The sequence below is a fragment of the Prionailurus viverrinus genome, chromosome E1 (genome assembly GCF_022837055.1).
Source record: "Prionailurus viverrinus isolate Anna chromosome E1, UM_Priviv_1.0, whole genome shotgun sequence".
NCBI lineage: Eukaryota > Metazoa > Chordata > Mammalia > Carnivora > Felidae > Prionailurus > Prionailurus viverrinus.
In genome coordinates this window covers 19,956,984-19,973,813 of record NC_062574.1, presented here as the reverse complement: position 1 = coordinate 19,973,813, position 16,830 = coordinate 19,956,984, and the positions used below count along the sequence as shown (strand labels likewise).

Below are 16,830 nucleotides of genomic sequence, written 5' to 3'. Positions count from 1 at the left end.
TTAAGGAGCCTAAGTCCTGAGAAACGGGATGATTCTGAAAGACGCCCATATGGTCCTGCCCGACTTCACGTTGCCATCGGCCTAATGAAACTCTCCAGAGGGCGGAAATAATGAGCAACCTCCAGGCACCCGCTGGCCGAAGAATACCGCGTGCTCCTGGTGGCTAGGAGCGCTGACACAGGCTGCTGCTGGGTCCTCACAGTGGTTTTGTGCACTTTGTACTCTGGGTCGGTGTCAGCTTGGACTCAGAGCAGCTGGGCAGCAACCGCCAGCGGTCGAGGGCCAGCGATGAGGTCGTGCCCCACACAAAGGTGGAAAGGGAGGCTGAAATCCCTCTCGTGTGCCTATCCGAGCCTCGTGCCGCACCAGGGGCTACCCTCACCAGGAGCAGGGGTGCCTTTTTCTAATTACTCTGCCCAGCGGGTGAGTCTTCCTGCAATTTTATACTAAGACTCTATACACACTTGTGGCCCTGCGGGGACCTGAGATAAAAATGCTTCTCAACCACTCAGACCATAAAACCCCACCAGCTGACATGTTGCTGTTTCAGAGGCAGAGGAACCCACACCTTGGCCTCTGTGGCCAGAGTGAGGCCGGCAGATATCTCCTGATTAGGCCCTGATACTCAGACACTCTATTCTCCAGAACTCACTAGAACGCAGACCACAAAAGAACTTACCTGGGGGTGAGATGGTTTTCCCATCGGCCATGAATTCCTGTCTTTCATACTTAGCTCGAATCCACTGTTCCTTTAAGACCCTAAAAAGAGAGAGCCCTTGGTCAACTGTGTCTGGTGCATCCTCTTACCACAGGGTGGGAGCACCACAGTCTGTCTGCTCAGACTACCCAGGGCTTCTCAGCCTTGTTACCGTTACACTTGGGGCTAATTCTTTGTTGTGGGAGAGGGGGGGGCATCCTGTGTTCTGTAGCCGGTTTAGCAGCATTTCTGGCCTCTATCCCCTAGAGGCCAATAGTCCCCCACCCCTAGTTAGGACACCCCAAAATGTCTTTAGATACTTCCAGTGTCTCCTGAGGAAAAAGATTTCCCCCAAGGGGCTCTATGAAAACCACTGGGCTATTCCAACCCCAGCCCAGCCCTCTAGGTCAACCGGCTCCCCGGGACCATCTACACTGCCACCCCCCACTGCATGCTCATAAGCTGATGCCAGGGGAGTCCATGAACCTCTTCCTGTGGCTTTCCCACAAAGTCTGGGCATGCCACACTGGACAGAGCAGTGACATAGGGGTCCAACCACCTGGGACCTCATCCTCCTCTACGATTTATCCATTGTGTGACCAACAGCAAGTTACTTAACTTCTCTGAACTTGGGGATATGTCAATAATATTATACCTACCTACCCCTCAGGGTCTAGGAGGGGTTTAAATGTATATAAAAGGGCCTAGTACCACAATCAGCACATAGTAGGAGCTTAATGTTAGCTTAATCAGATATTGTCCTCCATGAACCCTGCAGGAAACTTATTTCAACTGTTTGGTTCTCTTTTGCCTCTTCCAGGGAAATGTTCCAAGGTTTACTTCCAAGACACTGGGAATGACCTAGAGCTGGGCCCTTGGCCTGAACTGGCCAATCAGAGCTCTGCCCTGGGCTGTGTGGAGCAAAACCAAGAGAGGGATAGATTGGAAGCCCTCTCTGGGTCAGGCTGAGAGCTGGGGCCGGGGACCGGGAAGTGGCCTTGTTCCCAGCTCTATGAAAAAAGCCTGGCTGAGGAAAAGGTGCAGGAATGAGAGCCAGACAGAGTAGGAGAGGCCTGACAGCGTTTGAGCCCCTGGCTTGTCCTTCCTGAGGGTGGCTCCACCTGTGTCCCTCCTACAGTCTGATTCCCAGAACCCATAAAATCCCCTCACGCCTAAGCTGGTTTAAACTGGGTTTCTGTCACTTACCACTAAGAGTCCTACCTAATGCACAGCCCTCACACCCAGCACGTTGAGGAGAGTCACCAAGCCCACCATGGAATCCTGAGTGACAGGATCAGAGCCGGGAGAGGGAATGGAGACTGAGGCCCCAGGCCTGGTCCTGGAGGTGGGAAACTACGAGGACCTTTAGAATTACAGGGAGGAGGCCGTGAGTGTTCTGCTAAAAGCGGGTAAGGTACAGGGCTGTGGTTAAAGTCACAGCAAGTAGTATCTGTAGTGCTGGCAGAAAGCTGAGCACATAGTAGGTGTTCATCAAATGCCTGTTCCTTTCTCTTTGCAGCAAAGGGCTGAGTGGCAGCAGTGAGGCAAGGTGAGCCAGACCCTCTTGAGTTAAGCCTGGCACATCCCTCAGCTGGCCCAGGGACCAGACAGCATTCCGAAGAAACGGGTTAAAACTAGCCTGTCATGTGGCCTGTGAGACATTTTACACAAATTATCTCATTTAATCTCTACCACCATGCCATGATATGGGCATCACTATCTACATTTCACAGATGATGGTGCCATGATTCAGAGAAGTTGGGTAACTTGTCCACCTTTTCACAGCCACAGAGTGGTAGAGTCAGGAAACAATACTGGGATCTTCTGAGTGCAAAACTGTGCCTCCCCTGCCACTCCACGCTGCATCAGTAGCCCCTGGGTTGCTTAAATATTGGGAAATGGCAGGGTACTAAGTACAGTTGTACAGTTGGTGCACTGGCCAAGAGCTTCCTGCTGACACTAGAAGACAATGGTGGCTGAAATACAGCCTGCTCTCCGCAAGCCATACCCCCCATGAGCTGTGTCTGCCCAAAGGGTACCTTCTTCACATTTATACTGGGGGTGGGGGTGGGGCGCTGCCTAGCAACCCTGGCAGTGAGGCTGAGTCCCTGGGAGGGAGGCTAAGCCTCAGGCAGTCAGTCCTGCAGAGGCTGAAGTCACACTGACCCCTCACGTGTAGGGACCTGAAACCTCGTGATGCTTCACAGCTTCCCGCCCTTATATTGAATTTCCCCAGTGCCATGGTACCCAACAGCAGGCCCTGGTGTCAGATGGGCTAGTCAGTCCCAGTTCTGTCTCTATGAGCCTCAGGTACTTCATCTGTATCATGGAGATCAAGGCAGTGTTGTCTCAGAGTTGTTGAATTAAACAAATTCATGCTCATAAGCATTTAGCACAGGTACCTAGGTAAAGCTCAATGAATATTAGTGGCTACTCTTATTTATATGGTTACTACTTAGGGACCTGGGGCCAGACAGCTGCGTTGCAGCTATGCTGAGGCTTGTGGGACAGCCTTGGGCACAACACTCCATAGGAAGTAGCTGGAACACATTTGCTCTACTAAAATACCAGCGTTTTTCTTCTCTATCAGGTTAGCCACCACCAGTAGGCTAGGAGAACATCAGAGGCAAAGGAATCACAGAGAAAATGCCCTATTTCACAGCTTGGAAACTGAGTCCCAGACAGTGAAGTGACAATCCACGCAACAAAGATAGAGAGGGAACTAGGCCACGTCTACGTGTTCTCCATGACAGTACCAAATGTCTTTCTGGATCCACCAGGTCCATAGAAAAGACCACCACAAGGGCGCCTGGGTGGCTCAGTCAGTTAAGCGTCCGACTTCGGCTCAGGTCATGATCTCACGGTTTGTGAGTTCAAGGCCCGTGTTAGGTTCTCTGCTGTCAGAGCGGAGCCTGCTTTGGACCCTCTGTCCCCCTTTCTCTCTGCCCCTCCCTCTGCTTTCTCTCTCTCTCAGATATAGGCATTAAAAATTTTTTTAAGAAAAGAAAAGACCACCACAGACAAATGGAATAGGGGTGGGGGAGGTGAGACCGAGAAATCACCCACTCACAGACAGTCGTTGGCCTGGGGGATATAGTAGAAAGCAGGGACTCTGGCTTCATACTTGGCCTTCACACGGAGGTTCCCGTTGTGGGTCATAAACTGCAAAACAGCAGCAAGTTGGGGTAATATTAGAACATGAAAAAATGTGAAATGAAACCATGGTCTACCCAGAAGGCCACTCTTCCCACTGGCTCCTAGACCCAGTCAGGAGACACTCCTACTTGGGGTTTGACGCACCCCAGGCTTGGTCATTCATGCTGCTGGGAAGCCCCAGGCCAGAACACTGAGGTGCAGTAACAACCACGCCTCACGCTGGCAGAGAACTTCACAGTTCTTACCCATTACTTCATTCCATCCCCGCAACAATTTTAATACCGCCATCCTCATTTTAAAGGTGAGGCAACTGGGGCTCAGAGAGGTTAGGTGACTTACTCAAGGTGGCACAGCTAGAAAGTGGAGAGCTAGGATTTGAACCCAAACCTGTCCAACTCCAAAGCACATGTACTTTGTCCCACCCCCTCCACAGATGGCCAGGACCACCAGCACCAGTCCCGGCAAGCCTGCAGCAGATAGACGTAGCTGGAGGATGGAAGAAGTCAGAGGTGGCGCCACTGAGTACTTAAGTCAGGGTGATCACTGGGGTCCTATGACGCCCGAGGTACCCAGAGGCAGACATGCCAAGAATGGCCCTGGCCAAGAGTTAGCACTCAGTAACAGAGGTGGCATATCTGGGGTTAGGGCCCATGTGGGAAGAGACATCAGGTTGCTAATTCACATCCTGTGAGCAGAGTGAACCCTTCTCCCCTCCCCTGGGGCTGCTGGGCTGTGACCCAGGATTTGCATGGGCTTTGGACCCTAACAGAGCAGATTTCACATTCCAGCTGTTCCGTTTATTCACTGAGTGACCCCTGGGCGATACTTAACCCTGTGAACTTCAGGGGTTTCAACTGCAAAAATGAAGAAAGTTTAACAGGGGGGTTGTAAGGACAAAGAAACAACCTGCAGGTCTATGTGCTGGTTACTGGTTTCCTGTCTTTCCCCTGCACTAGAAGGGTGTAAGCTCCTCATGGGACGAGACTTTATCTCATTCATTGTTCTTTCCTTAACACCCAGCACCTAGTAAGCTTACAGTAACTATGTGTCCGACGAATAAGGCATCTAGCACAGGGCCCGGCACAGAGTGGGCTCTCTGTAAACATGGGCCTGCTCCTCCAATAGTCCTTGAAATCCTCAGCCAACCAGTACAGTTTAGAACTGCTTGTTCTCTGAAGGTCTTCTGGCCAAAAACGGTATTATCGTCCAGATTGCATCCATTTGCATAGGTCAGGAGAGCAAAATGGTGCCCTTCCTGGTTATGGGGGCCGGAAGGGGGACTGCAGACCATGATCAGTATACTGTTCCAGTCCAAGACTTCAGCTAATGATAACAGCAGCTGTTACTTGACTATTTATTTTGTAGGCATTGAGCCTACATTTAATCCTTATGGCAACCGGGGGAAGGGGTAGTGGTATCCTTACAATACAGATGTGGAAACTGAGGGAAATAACAAGCTCAGGGCCTTGAACTCAGGGCCTCTGTCTAGGCAGGCACTCTAACAGGCTGTGTTTTCTCTTGCTAGTTCTTGCTCCTCTCTGGAACTCAGTTTCCTGCTCTGGACGCCCTACCCACCGCCTCCACCCCGGTTCTGCGGTTCCAAGGCTGTCCACGAGCGCCCCTCGCTACCTCCACGGTACTGTCATCCCAGAAGTCAAGTCTCACGGATTTAACTCTGCTGATGTCTGGGAAGTTGCGGTGGACGCCGGAGCAATTCAGACAGATGAAGATGCCCAGCTTGTAGGAGGCCCAGTCAGGATCTGCGGGGCAAAGAGGGTAGAAGGGGAGTTGTATGGTGAGCTAGGCACGGAGACCAGGGCTGGGCTGGGGGTGCTGGGAGAGGCGGGTTGGCGGTTAGAATTCATGCGGCGGTGCCCAGCGCTGCCCAGGCTGGGAAACCTTTCTCTCTCGGTCCCCCCCCGCCCCACGTTGTTAACTAAGATACCCGCAGGCAACCTTCTGGTCAGCCCACCCGCCAAGGCAGGCGGCGACCAGGATGATCCTGGAAGGAGTGTAGGGATGCGGGGCGAGAAGTTACGGCGAGCACGAAGTGGAAGTGACAAGACTCCGGGGAACCGAGAGGAGAGCGCGGAGGGAGGGGCCGACCCCGGGACGCCAAGCTGGGGAGCTGCAGGTGGGGAAGTGCGCCGCAGGGCCCCTGGACGTCCGCAGGGTCCGCGCGCTGCGCGACAGGAACGTGGGAGGACCCGGGGCGTCCGGGGGCAGGGAAGGGGTCACTGGAAGGTCAGGAGCCGTGGGCCTGGACCCCTCGGTGTGGGGGATGTTTGGGTCCGAGAGCGTGGGAGGTGACCAGGTCCGGATGAAGACGTCAGGGACTGAAGTCTGGGGGGGAAGGGGGGGGTGGTGTCTGGCTGGGAGGCGATCGAGACGGTCAGGGCATCCGGGTCCGGGTCTAGTGTAGGGGTCCAGAGTGGGGAGGTCAGGGGATCTGGGTTCAGGTGGGCGCCGCATCGGATGTGGAGAGCTCGGCCAGGGGCGCGGGTCGGAGATTCGCGGGCTGGGTGCGAAGGTGTCAGAAGGGTCACGCCCGAGTCCGGCGGGCGCCCGGGACGGGACCGGGTCTGGAAGGAGGGGAGGAGGGCAGGGGTCCTGCTCCGGGCCGCCGCGCCCTTACCCGCCGCCCCGCAGTCGGCGCAGTGAGAGTTGCCGGTGCCCGCCGCCTGCAGCAGCTCCAGCAGCCGCTTCTTGTTGCGCTCGCGGTCGCCCATGGCCGGCCCGGTGGGCTCAGCGGGGCTCAGCCCGGCGGTCCCCCGGCTGGCGGCCGCCCATGGCGCTGTGCTCGCGCCGGCAGGTGGAAAGGGACTCAGCCCCTGCGCCTCCCGCGCGCCAGCGCCGCAGCCAGCCAGCCAGCCCCGCCCCTCCGGCCCTTCGGCCCCGCCCCCGGCGCGTGCCGGCAGCCCCCGCTCCAGCCACTCGGTGCCCTGCTGGAGCCGGTCCCGCGGGGAGGGACCCGAGTGCGGGCCTGGGAGACCCTCACGCTGGCTGGCCCAAGAGCAAAAACCCGTCGGCCGCTTGCTAGCTGCGGGACTGTGGACATCCCAGTCGACCTCTCTGGCCTCAGTTTCCACCTCTGTAAAAGGGGAATAAGGGCATGTCTGTGTCTCTGGGCTCCGTGGAAAATTAGACAGGATCTAACTTCCGTTAAAGCTTTCCACTGATGTAGCGCTTACATCTACTTAGAGACCTCCCCGGGAAGCCCTCCTCAATACCCAGCCTAGAGCAATCTCTCCAGCTTCTGGTCCTGCTAGAACCCTGTTACAGGACCCGTCCATCCCTTTGGCCCTGAGCATTTTCTATCTACGCTGCATCGGTTATTTATGTATTTATTTATATTAATCCCTCCCACACCTCCAATACACACGTGGCCTCGCTGGATAGTTTGACGTCAGCAGATTTATTTCTGTATCCCACATAATTCCTAGAAACAGCACCTGCACATTTTTAGAAGTCCAATAGTTGCATGACCGTGTTCACCAGGAAGCGTGGTTTCACCAACGCGGACTCAACTAGGCACTTTTATCTGTGAGGTTCCATCGCTGTGAGGTGTGGGCAGGGTTCAGGTGGTCTGGAATCTGGGGTCTCCCTCCCCCATCCCTGGCCCTCGTTGATCCCTTTCTCTGTGGTCCCCAGGTGCCTGGGAAGGCACATGCTGCTCACGCTTGTCCTCCCCTCCGTAGGTAAACACCCATCTGTCATATGCATATAGCTTAATGCGCAAGGATGTTCCATTTTCATCCTGATCGTTGCAGCCGAAGTTCTAGCTGACCCTCCTGTATCCCCAGTTCAACATACGTGCATATACACATGTGGATACATAGGGCAGCATGGTATCATGGAATGAATCCAAGAATACAGGTTTTGAATCTTGGCTCCACCCCTTACCAGCTCGGTGGCCTTGGGCATATTCCTTCACTTCTCTGAGCCTTGTACTCCTCCTCTGGAAAATGAGGATTTGGGAAGACCCACTTAATAGGGTCACTGAGATGTGCCAGTGGGTGTGTGGCACATAGAACCCTCAGAACATGGTGGCTCCCGTGCTTTCCCTGTCCCTCTCTGGTCAGCTCGTGGGATCATCATATGGAATGCTGTGTGTCATTTCCCATTTTCCACAGGGCAGAGGAGGTCAAGCCTCCATGCCTGGGAGGAGAGGGACATTACCAAAAATAACCAGCCAGGAGGGTCTTGACTCTGGGGGGGGGGGGGAGCGGGGGGGGGGGAGTGAGACCTAGCCCAGGGGCAGCTCCAGAGGAGCCAGAGAGAGCCCAGAGGGGGTCAAAGGGCATGGGGCTGTTTACCAAACAGGCTGAAAGATGATTCATTTCCGCTGCTTAAGATGAAAAAAGAGACAGAAATAAATCTCCCAAGAGACAGATGGGAAAGGCAACCTAAGACAGGAAGGCAAGAGGAGGGGGGAGGTAAGGGGGCAAAGACAGGACAGGGCAAGGACATCATTTCTCTGCTGCCCGGTGCCAAGGCAACACCCCAAGCCCTCCTAGATTATGCATCTTTGAATATTCCTTCCCCACAACACCAGGAAAAACACAGCATCTCCTTCCTGGTGAGGAGCCAGAGATTGAGAGATTCCTTGTGTTTGCCCTCCACCTGTCCTTATTTCTGGAGGTTTCCATTCACAGAATTCCAAGCCTTAAGGTCTTCAGACACTAAATAAATATTAAAAAAAAAAAAAGGTACTATTGTATTTTGTTTGTAATGGGTTTCTTTTATGGGGCAAGGTTAAGGCGATAATACTAATTAAGAATTATTGATTGTTTAAAGAGAGTTTCACACCATTTGGTCACATTTGAGTTCCATGACTACCCTGAGGGCAGCGGGTTATCTATCCTCAGAGGAGTTAAGTTACCCAGGGTCAAAGAGCCAAAGGGACCGAATGGAGGTCAAAATAGAGGCCTCCTGGTGTCAGCCCAGGTTCTGTCACCAAATCCCACAGGTCAAGCCTGCCCTCTTTCGTCTGGGTTTTTGTTTTTGTTTTTGTTTTTCACTTTTCAAAAAATTGAAGTAAAATCTCTATAACATAAAATCAGCCCCTTTAGCCATTTTTAAGTGTATGATTTAGTGGCATTGAATACATTCACGATGCCACGCAACTATCACAACTGTTTCCACAACTATTTCATCACCACAAACAGAAATGCTACAGCCCACTCCGTGGGCATGGGACATGATCAGGGTTCAGCTCGGGCCTGTGTTCGGGAACCAGAGGCTGCTCTTAAGGGAAGAAGATAACTGTGCCAAAGGCTGTCGTGACTGGGATCAGGGGCCAGGCTGTGAGGGGCAGGGTGGGCTGAGGCAGCCTTCTTCGTGGGCTCAGTCTGTAGCAGCTGCAGAGGTGAGGGGGCAGTTCAGGCCCTGGGACCGAGTGTCCTCTGTAAACAAAGCTCCCAGGGTCCGCCAAGCACAAACATCAAGCCCTGCTCTCAGGGTCACTGTCTGTGGAGCTGAGTCCAGCCACCGCAGGGGTTGGAAGAAAGCTTTCAACCACATTCCCAGCCCTGGACTTGGCTCCAGATCCCTGGGGAATAGATTGCAACCCCTTTGAAAATTTAAATAATTATGTTTACTAGATAGTTTTTTTGAACTCTAATTACAGGAAATTTGGAAAATACAATAAAGAAGGAAGAAAACGCCACCTACAATTATGACCACCATTTATTCAGAGATGAATGTATGTCAGACATTATTGCATTTAATCTTAAATACAACCCTGAAGTCTGAACTATTTTTATGTCCATTTTATAGTCGAGGCAACGGAGGCCCCAGACAAAGTAAATTTACTACTCAGGTTACACAACTGAGATGATGCATACTGGATGGTACATAGTATTGGAGCTGGGATTTGAATCCAAGTCTGCCTTGGACCCCTTTCATCAATATATTTGGTTGATGGTATGAAGTAGACTTACAAAAGTTGGGGTGCCTGTTTGGCTCAGTTGTGTGAGCATCCCACTCTTGATTTCGGCTCCGGTCACGATCTCATCGTTGGTGAGATGGAGTCCCTCATTGGCATGGAGCCTGCTTTGTATTCTCTCTCTCCCTCTCTCCCCTTCCTCTCTGCCCCTCCCTCTTCCAGTTCTGACCCTGCCCCCCCCCCCCCCCCCCCCCCGCCACATCCCACAACCAGGGCACATGTGCGCTCTCTCTCTCTCAAAAATAAAAAAGTAAACTTAAAAAAAAAGTAACGGCATGCAGTTCAACCTAATATTATCCTTTCAATTGTCCTACTATCAGTCTTTATTAACATTTTCCTAGATTTTCTTCTGGACTTCCATACATTTTTTTATATATCATTGGGATCATATTTTTTCATATAATTTTTTTCTTTTACTTTCTTCACATAATGTCCCTTATCATATTGTTATAGATGTGTCATGACATCATTTTATTTTATTATTTTTTAATGTTTATTTCTGAGACAGAGAGGGACAGAGCATGAGTGGGGGAGGGGCAGAGAGAGAGAGGGAGACACAGAATCCAAAGCAGGCTCCTGGGTCCCAGCTGTCAGCACAGAGCCTGACGTGGGGCTTGAACTCACAGACCACGAGATCATGATCTGAGCCAAAGTTGGACGTTCAACCGACTGAGCCACCCAGGCGCCCCATGACATCATTTTAATAGCTCTGCAATATTCCATGAGATATGTATATTTCCCTGTTGTCGGACATCGATTGTGACCGATATTTCGCTGTTACACATGATGCAACTATGAGTATCTTTGTGTCCAGAGAGTTTCCCCTCTTTAATGCTAGGATTTTCAAGTACCTGAATCGCCTGTAATTGCTCACTGGCTTCCTGTCTCCCTTACTCATCTCAGCTTCCTGAGGGCAGACACAGGTCGCTCTGTCCTCTGCTGCATCCAGGCACCTGCCTGCTGCGTAGCAGGGACTCAAAACATACTTGTAAAATAAACGAAAAAATGAATACAGGTAAAAAATAATAAACAATAAGGTGAGAGGACTTGGGATCACAAAAATGTTTTCCTTTTGAAGGGAAATAATAGGCAGGGACGGGAAACATCGGAAAATCAAGCAGCCAATTGTGGGGAAATAGGTGCTGTTTATATAAATGGGTTAGAGGAAAGCTTAGGGCAGAAAGTCACCATCACAGGGCAAAAGTGCCTGAGGTTAGCTAGTGAGATATTGTAATGGAATCACAAGTAACTTGTTATGTCAGCTGCAGGAAATTACTTTCCACCTGATGCCAATATATTATCACAAACTCCACTTGCCTCCCAGACCCTTTATTCTTACACACACCGGTTAATTGCTATCTGATTGTTTTCTTCACATTCACACAGTGGGTAATACCTTGTGAGCTCAAGAAACACGAAGATGAAACCCCTGTTAGTGGTTCTTGTCTCCTTCTGGACGTTAGCCTCTCTTGTATTCAATTCTGCGTCTGCTCTCGCTGGACAAGAGAGCACTCCAGACTCATAGTCTGTGACAGCCAATGAGAAGAATCTGATCGAGTTTACCTATTGCTTGGTGCTTTCAATATTGCTCTGACTTCAGCAGGAAGCAGCTCAGAACCCAGAGGGACTCCCCACCGCAATGCTGCCAAAGTGATTGCTTCTCCACTCATTAAAATTTATGGGGCTTACACTATGTGCCAGGCATTGTTATGGGTGCTGGGAATATAACTATAAACAAAGCAAAGAGTCCTGCCTTTGTACAGCTTACCTTCAAGTGGGGGAGACAGAAAATGAACAGAGAATCATATACCTATATACAATATGGTACCAGAGCGATAAAGGCTGAAAGGGAGTACAGAGTAAGAAGATAGAGAGGGACAGAAGATGCTGTTGTTTTTCTTTAATAAAGTTTATTAAAACTTTATTTAAAAAGTTTATTATAAAGATGCTGTTTTGATAGGGAGGTGAAGGAGGCCCTCTCTGAGGAGGTGACATTGAAGCAAAGATCTGAAGGAAGGGGTTGAGCCTACCAGGCACCGATCTGAAAGAAGAGTGTCCCAGGAAAAGGGGCCAGCAAATGCAAAGGCCCTAGGGTGGAAACATGCTTGGGGTGTGCTTTGTCAACCTCCTGTGAGCACAGAGCTGTCCAACTCTCTGCTCTTGTGCCTTGCTCCAGCTACTTCTCTACTACTGCAGCTCCCACCTCCTCTACCCTGCCCTCTTGCCCAGCCCCACTGTTCTAGCAAACTCTTGCCTCTATGCCTATATTCAAATCTTACTTTTTTTTTTTAAGTTTATTTCTTTAATTTGAGAGGGACAGAGACAGAGCAAGCAGGGGAGGAACAAAGAGAGGAGACAGAGAATCCCAAGCAGGCTCTGCACTGGCAGCACAGAGCCTGATGTGGGGGGGGGCTCCAACCCACGAAACTGTGAGATCATGACCTGAGCTGAAACCAAGAGTTGGCTACTTAACTATGCCACTCAGGCACCCTCAAATCTTACTTCTTACAGTTTGCCCTATCTCCCGCATCTATTTCCTCACAATGCTCATATTTCTGTTACAATAATCATCACATTGTACTATCATTTTTTAAAATCTATTTGTCCCAGTTGTCAGTGATCTTGTTAACAGAAGACTGTCATACTCATCTTTGTATTCTTGGTGCTTAGCAAGTGCTGGGCCCCAAAAATGCTGATCAATCGCTTTTTTTTAAAAAATTTTAATGTTTATTTATTTTTGAGAGAGAGAGCGCGCAAGTGGGGAAGGGGCAGAGAGAGAGGGAGACACAGAATTTGAAGTGGGCTCCAGGCTCTGAGCTGTCAGCACAGAGCCAGAAGAGGGGCTTGAACCCATGAACCACGAGATCATGACCTGAGCTGAAGTCGGATGCTTAACCCACTGAGCCACCTAGGCACCCCGATTTTTTTTTTTCAGAGAGAGAGAGAGAGAGAGAGAGGGTGCAAGTGAATGAGGGGCAGAGAGAGAGACAGGGAGGGAGAGAGAAACAGGGCTCATGTTTTACCCAAAGCGGGGCTCGAGCTCACGAAACCGCAAGATCATGACCTGAACCAAAGTTAGATGCTTCACAGACTGAGCCACCCAGGCACGCCCAGTTGGTTGATCTATTTATGTGAAATGTGCAGGATAGGCAAATCCATAGAGACAGGAAGTGGATTCCTGGTTGCCAGGGGCTGGGAGGGGCAAGCAGGAGAGTGACTGCTAAATGGGTACAAGGTTTCCTTTTAGGGTGTTGAAAAGGTTCTAGAACTACATAGTGGTGATAGTTGCACAATACTGCGAATGTACCAAACACCACTGAATTGTACACTTTAAAACGGTTAAAATGAGGGGCACCTGGGTGGCGCAGTCGGTTAAGCGTCCGACTTCAACCAGGTCACGATCTCGCGGTCCGTGAGTTCGAGCCCCGCGTCGGGCTCTGGGCTGATGGCTCAGAGCCTGGAGCCTGTTTCCGATTCTGTGTCTCCCTCTCTCTCTGCCCCTCCCCTGTTCATGCTCTGTCTCTCTCTGTCCCAAAAATAAATAAACGTTGAAAACAAACAAACAAACAAACAACGGTTAAAATGGTGAATTTTATGTTATGTGAGCTTTGCCACACACACCCCCAAAAAATGTTGGTTGAACTGGGGGTGGAGTTGAGACCTCCATTACACAGGCAACCCGTGGTTCGTTCGGGTTTGCATTCTGAGTACAATACAACAAGGAGTTGAAACATCCCGTTGTGAAACCTGAAGAGCCAGAAAAGAACTCCCGGATTAACACACGGCAATTGAGTGTTTACATTTGATGTCATTACCTGGAGCACTGAGTGAGAAGTTAGTCACAGAGGTTTGCTCAAACCCACAATCAAAGGGGTTAGGGTGACACCTGTTGGAAATGTGATTTGAACGTTGGTGCTACCCTGTTGAAGTGGAGTTTTAAAATTGGGCTCGAAAATCTAAAACTTCTATTTCCTATTGTTATACCTAAATTAATCAGATAGAGGATTATTTTACTTTTTTAAGTTTTTTTTTTTTTTTCAAGAAAGTTCTACCCCAAACGTGGGGCTCGAACCCACAACCCTAGGATCAAGAGTCATGGGCTCTTCTGACTGAGCCAGCCAGGTGCTCTGAGGATGGTTTTAGAAAACATCTAGGGATTTTCTTCTTGAGGTGGTTTCTTAGGCAATCACATTTCATCTTAACCTATAGAATCAATTGTCCACTTTATCATATCTTCCACTGTGAAAAAAAAGTCATTTCCGTTGTGTAACACTTTCTCTTTTCCCTATGATTTATATAATTTCATCTTCACAACAACCTTGTGAGAGCGGTACTTTGAACTTTATTTTGCACAAAACTGTTCTTACAGAAGTAAACTGAGATACACATATGTAATATGTAGCAGTGTCGGAACGTGAACCCAAGTATTCTGAATTTCAGATTGAATAGTTTCTTATTTTGATCATTTGCCTTATAATTTTAATTGTGTAATACCATTTATTTATTTATAATTTATTTATTTTTAAAGATCTATTTTGGGGCCCCTGGGTGGCGCAGTCGGTTAAGCGTCCGACTTCAGCCAGGTCACGATCTCGCGGTCCGTGAGTTCCAGCCCCGAGACAGGCTCTGGGCTGATGGCTCGGAGCCTGGAGCCTGTTTCCGATTCTGTGTCTCTCTCTCTCTCTCTGCCCCTCCCCCATTCATGCTCTGTCTCTCTCTGTCCCAAAAATAAATAAACGTTGAAAAAAAAAATTTTTAAAGATCTATTTATTTTTGAGAGTGAGAGTACAAGCGGGGAAGGGGCAGAGGCGGGGGGGGGGGGGGGGGGAGGGGGGACAGAAGATCCAAAGCAGGCTCTGTGCTGACAGCAGTGAACTCTATGTGGGGGCTCGAACTCATGAACCACGAGATCATGACCTGAGCCGAAGTCAGGCACTCAAGTGACTGACCTACCCCGGTGCCCCTGTGTAATATCTTTTAAAAAGACAGTAAGACAATGTAACATAAAAGCAGGGGGAAAAAAATCCAAAACTTTTGCCCAAGTGACATTAGGAGGACCAATTACCTTCCCTCTACCCATTCTTGTCCCCTCTGATCTCTTCCTGGGGAGGGGGAGCAAAGAGACATCTTGTGCTCCTTGCCCAGAATGGTCTATGCAAGAATCAGCAGCCCTTTCATGGAGATCCGGGCTACGTTTGGGAAGTGAACAACTTTGAAGACTAAATAGAATAGATTATATCACTAAATAAACATTCAAACCTTATATGATGCATATCTAATTCAGGTGACTCGGAGAATTACACTTGGATGTAAACTTTTATTGAAATATAACAAACAGAAAAGCACAAATAATAAATGTGCAATTTGATGAATTTTTACTAAGTGCACACACATGTTTAACTAGTACCCAGAGCTAAAAACAAAACAAAATGAAACCAAAAACAAAACAAGCCACAAAAACACAGAGACCGGCATTCCAACGTTTATTTATTTTTGGGACAGAGAGAGACAGAGCATGAATGGGGGAGGGGGCAGAGAGAGAGGAAGACACAGAATCAGAAACAGGCTCCAGGCTCTGAGCCATCAGCCAGAACCTGTCGCGGGGCTCGAACTCACAGACCGCGAGATCGTGACCTGGCTGAAGTCGGACGCTTAACCGACTGTGCCACCCAGGCACCCCATAAACTGGCATTCCAAAAGGCTCTCGTTCCCCTTCAGTTTCTAGTCCCTAAAGGTAATCTGATTTTTATCCCCCTATACTCTTTTGTCGATTTTTACACTTTATATAAATCATGTGGCTTCTTTCCCTCAACATTATGTTTGTGAAATTCCTCCATGATTCTGGATGTATTTGAAGCTGATTCCATATACAATCTTTTGACATTTGAGATATCCCATGTTTTGGCTTATACGAAGGACACTGCTATGAACATTCTGGTAGGAGGTTTGACTCTGGGAAGCTGCAGTTTTTGTAAATCAAAAACTATCACATACTCCCAACTTTATACATATATTCCATGTTTTTTAGTGCACGTATGTTTGCATTCTATTGAATTTACACCCAGGGGTGGGATGGCTGGCTCACTGAGGATACATATGCTCAGCTTTAGTCGATACTGCCAGGTGGTTTTCCAAAGTAATTCCACCAATCCCCACTTCCACAAGCAAGTGTGAGAGTTCCACATCCTTGCCGACACTCCAGGTTTATTGATCGGTATTTTCACTTCAGCGGTTCTCATGTCTGTGTGGTGCTATCACATCATAGATTTTGATTTGCATTTGTCTGATGACTAATAAAAGAACGCATTTTCATCTGCTAATTGGTCATTTAAATGCCCTCTTTAGGTGAAGTGCTTATTCCAATCCTCTGCCCATTTTTTTTTTCAGCTGGTTTGCCTGCCTTTTTCTTACTTTCTAGAAACTTATATATATAATATATATATATATTATATAACATATATATAATATATATATTTTTTTTGATACCAGTTCTTTGTTAGTTATATGTTTTGAAAATATTTGCTTTTACTCTGCGACTTGCTTTTTCCCTGTTGTCTTTTTTTTTTTAAATGGAGTTATTTATTTATTCAGAGCACAAGCAGGGAGAGGGAAGAGAGAGAGGGAGAGAAAGAATTTCAAGCAGTCTCCACGCTGTCAGCGCAGAGCCCGATGCGGGGCTTGATCCCACGAACCACAAGATCATGACGTGAGCCGAAGTCAAGAGTCAGACGCTCAACCGACTGAGCCACCCAGGTGCCCCCGGGAATGGATTTTTGATATATTTTAGTTGGTAGCTTCCAGATCCCCAGAGTCAAATAAGGGGACAAAGCCATGTGGTCAAAACAACAAAACAAAAAGCCCCATAGTTGAAGACAGATTGTATTTTGAGAGAGATACGAATCAAGTATTTGGCAAAAGGGCCAGGATGCTCTGGCTTGGCAGAGAGGGGGGCTTCTTGGGGCAGGAGACACCCTTGTTGGCCCTTGAGAGGTGAGAATTCATTTGGGGGGGATCCTAGGGAAAGGGACCG

At 49.2% G+C, this 16,830-nt stretch overlaps 1 protein-coding gene across 4 annotated transcripts in view; it reads right to left on the bottom strand.

The window, feature by feature from the left end:
• The window catches only part of ADAP2 (ArfGAP with dual PH domains 2), a 47,920-nt gene that overhangs the window by 25,776 nt on the left and 5,314 nt on the right, over positions 1–16,830 (bottom strand). The window contains exons 1-4 of one of the 4 annotated variants that reach the window (XM_047832379.1): positions 6,489–6,727; positions 5,483–5,613; positions 3,768–3,859; positions 680–759 (exon numbers count right to left, since the gene is read on the bottom strand). In XM_047832379.1, the coding sequence (XP_047688335.1) occupies positions 680–759; positions 3,768–3,859; positions 5,483–5,613; positions 6,489–6,582 (397 nt within the window). In that variant the 5' untranslated portion in view covers positions 6,583–6,727. Of the gene's footprint in view, positions 1–679; positions 760–3,767; positions 3,860–5,482; positions 5,614–5,809; positions 5,853–6,488; positions 6,728–16,830 lie in introns of those variants that run through there. The other 3 variants (XM_047832378.1, XM_047832381.1, XM_047832380.1) reach the window with 3 other exon arrangements.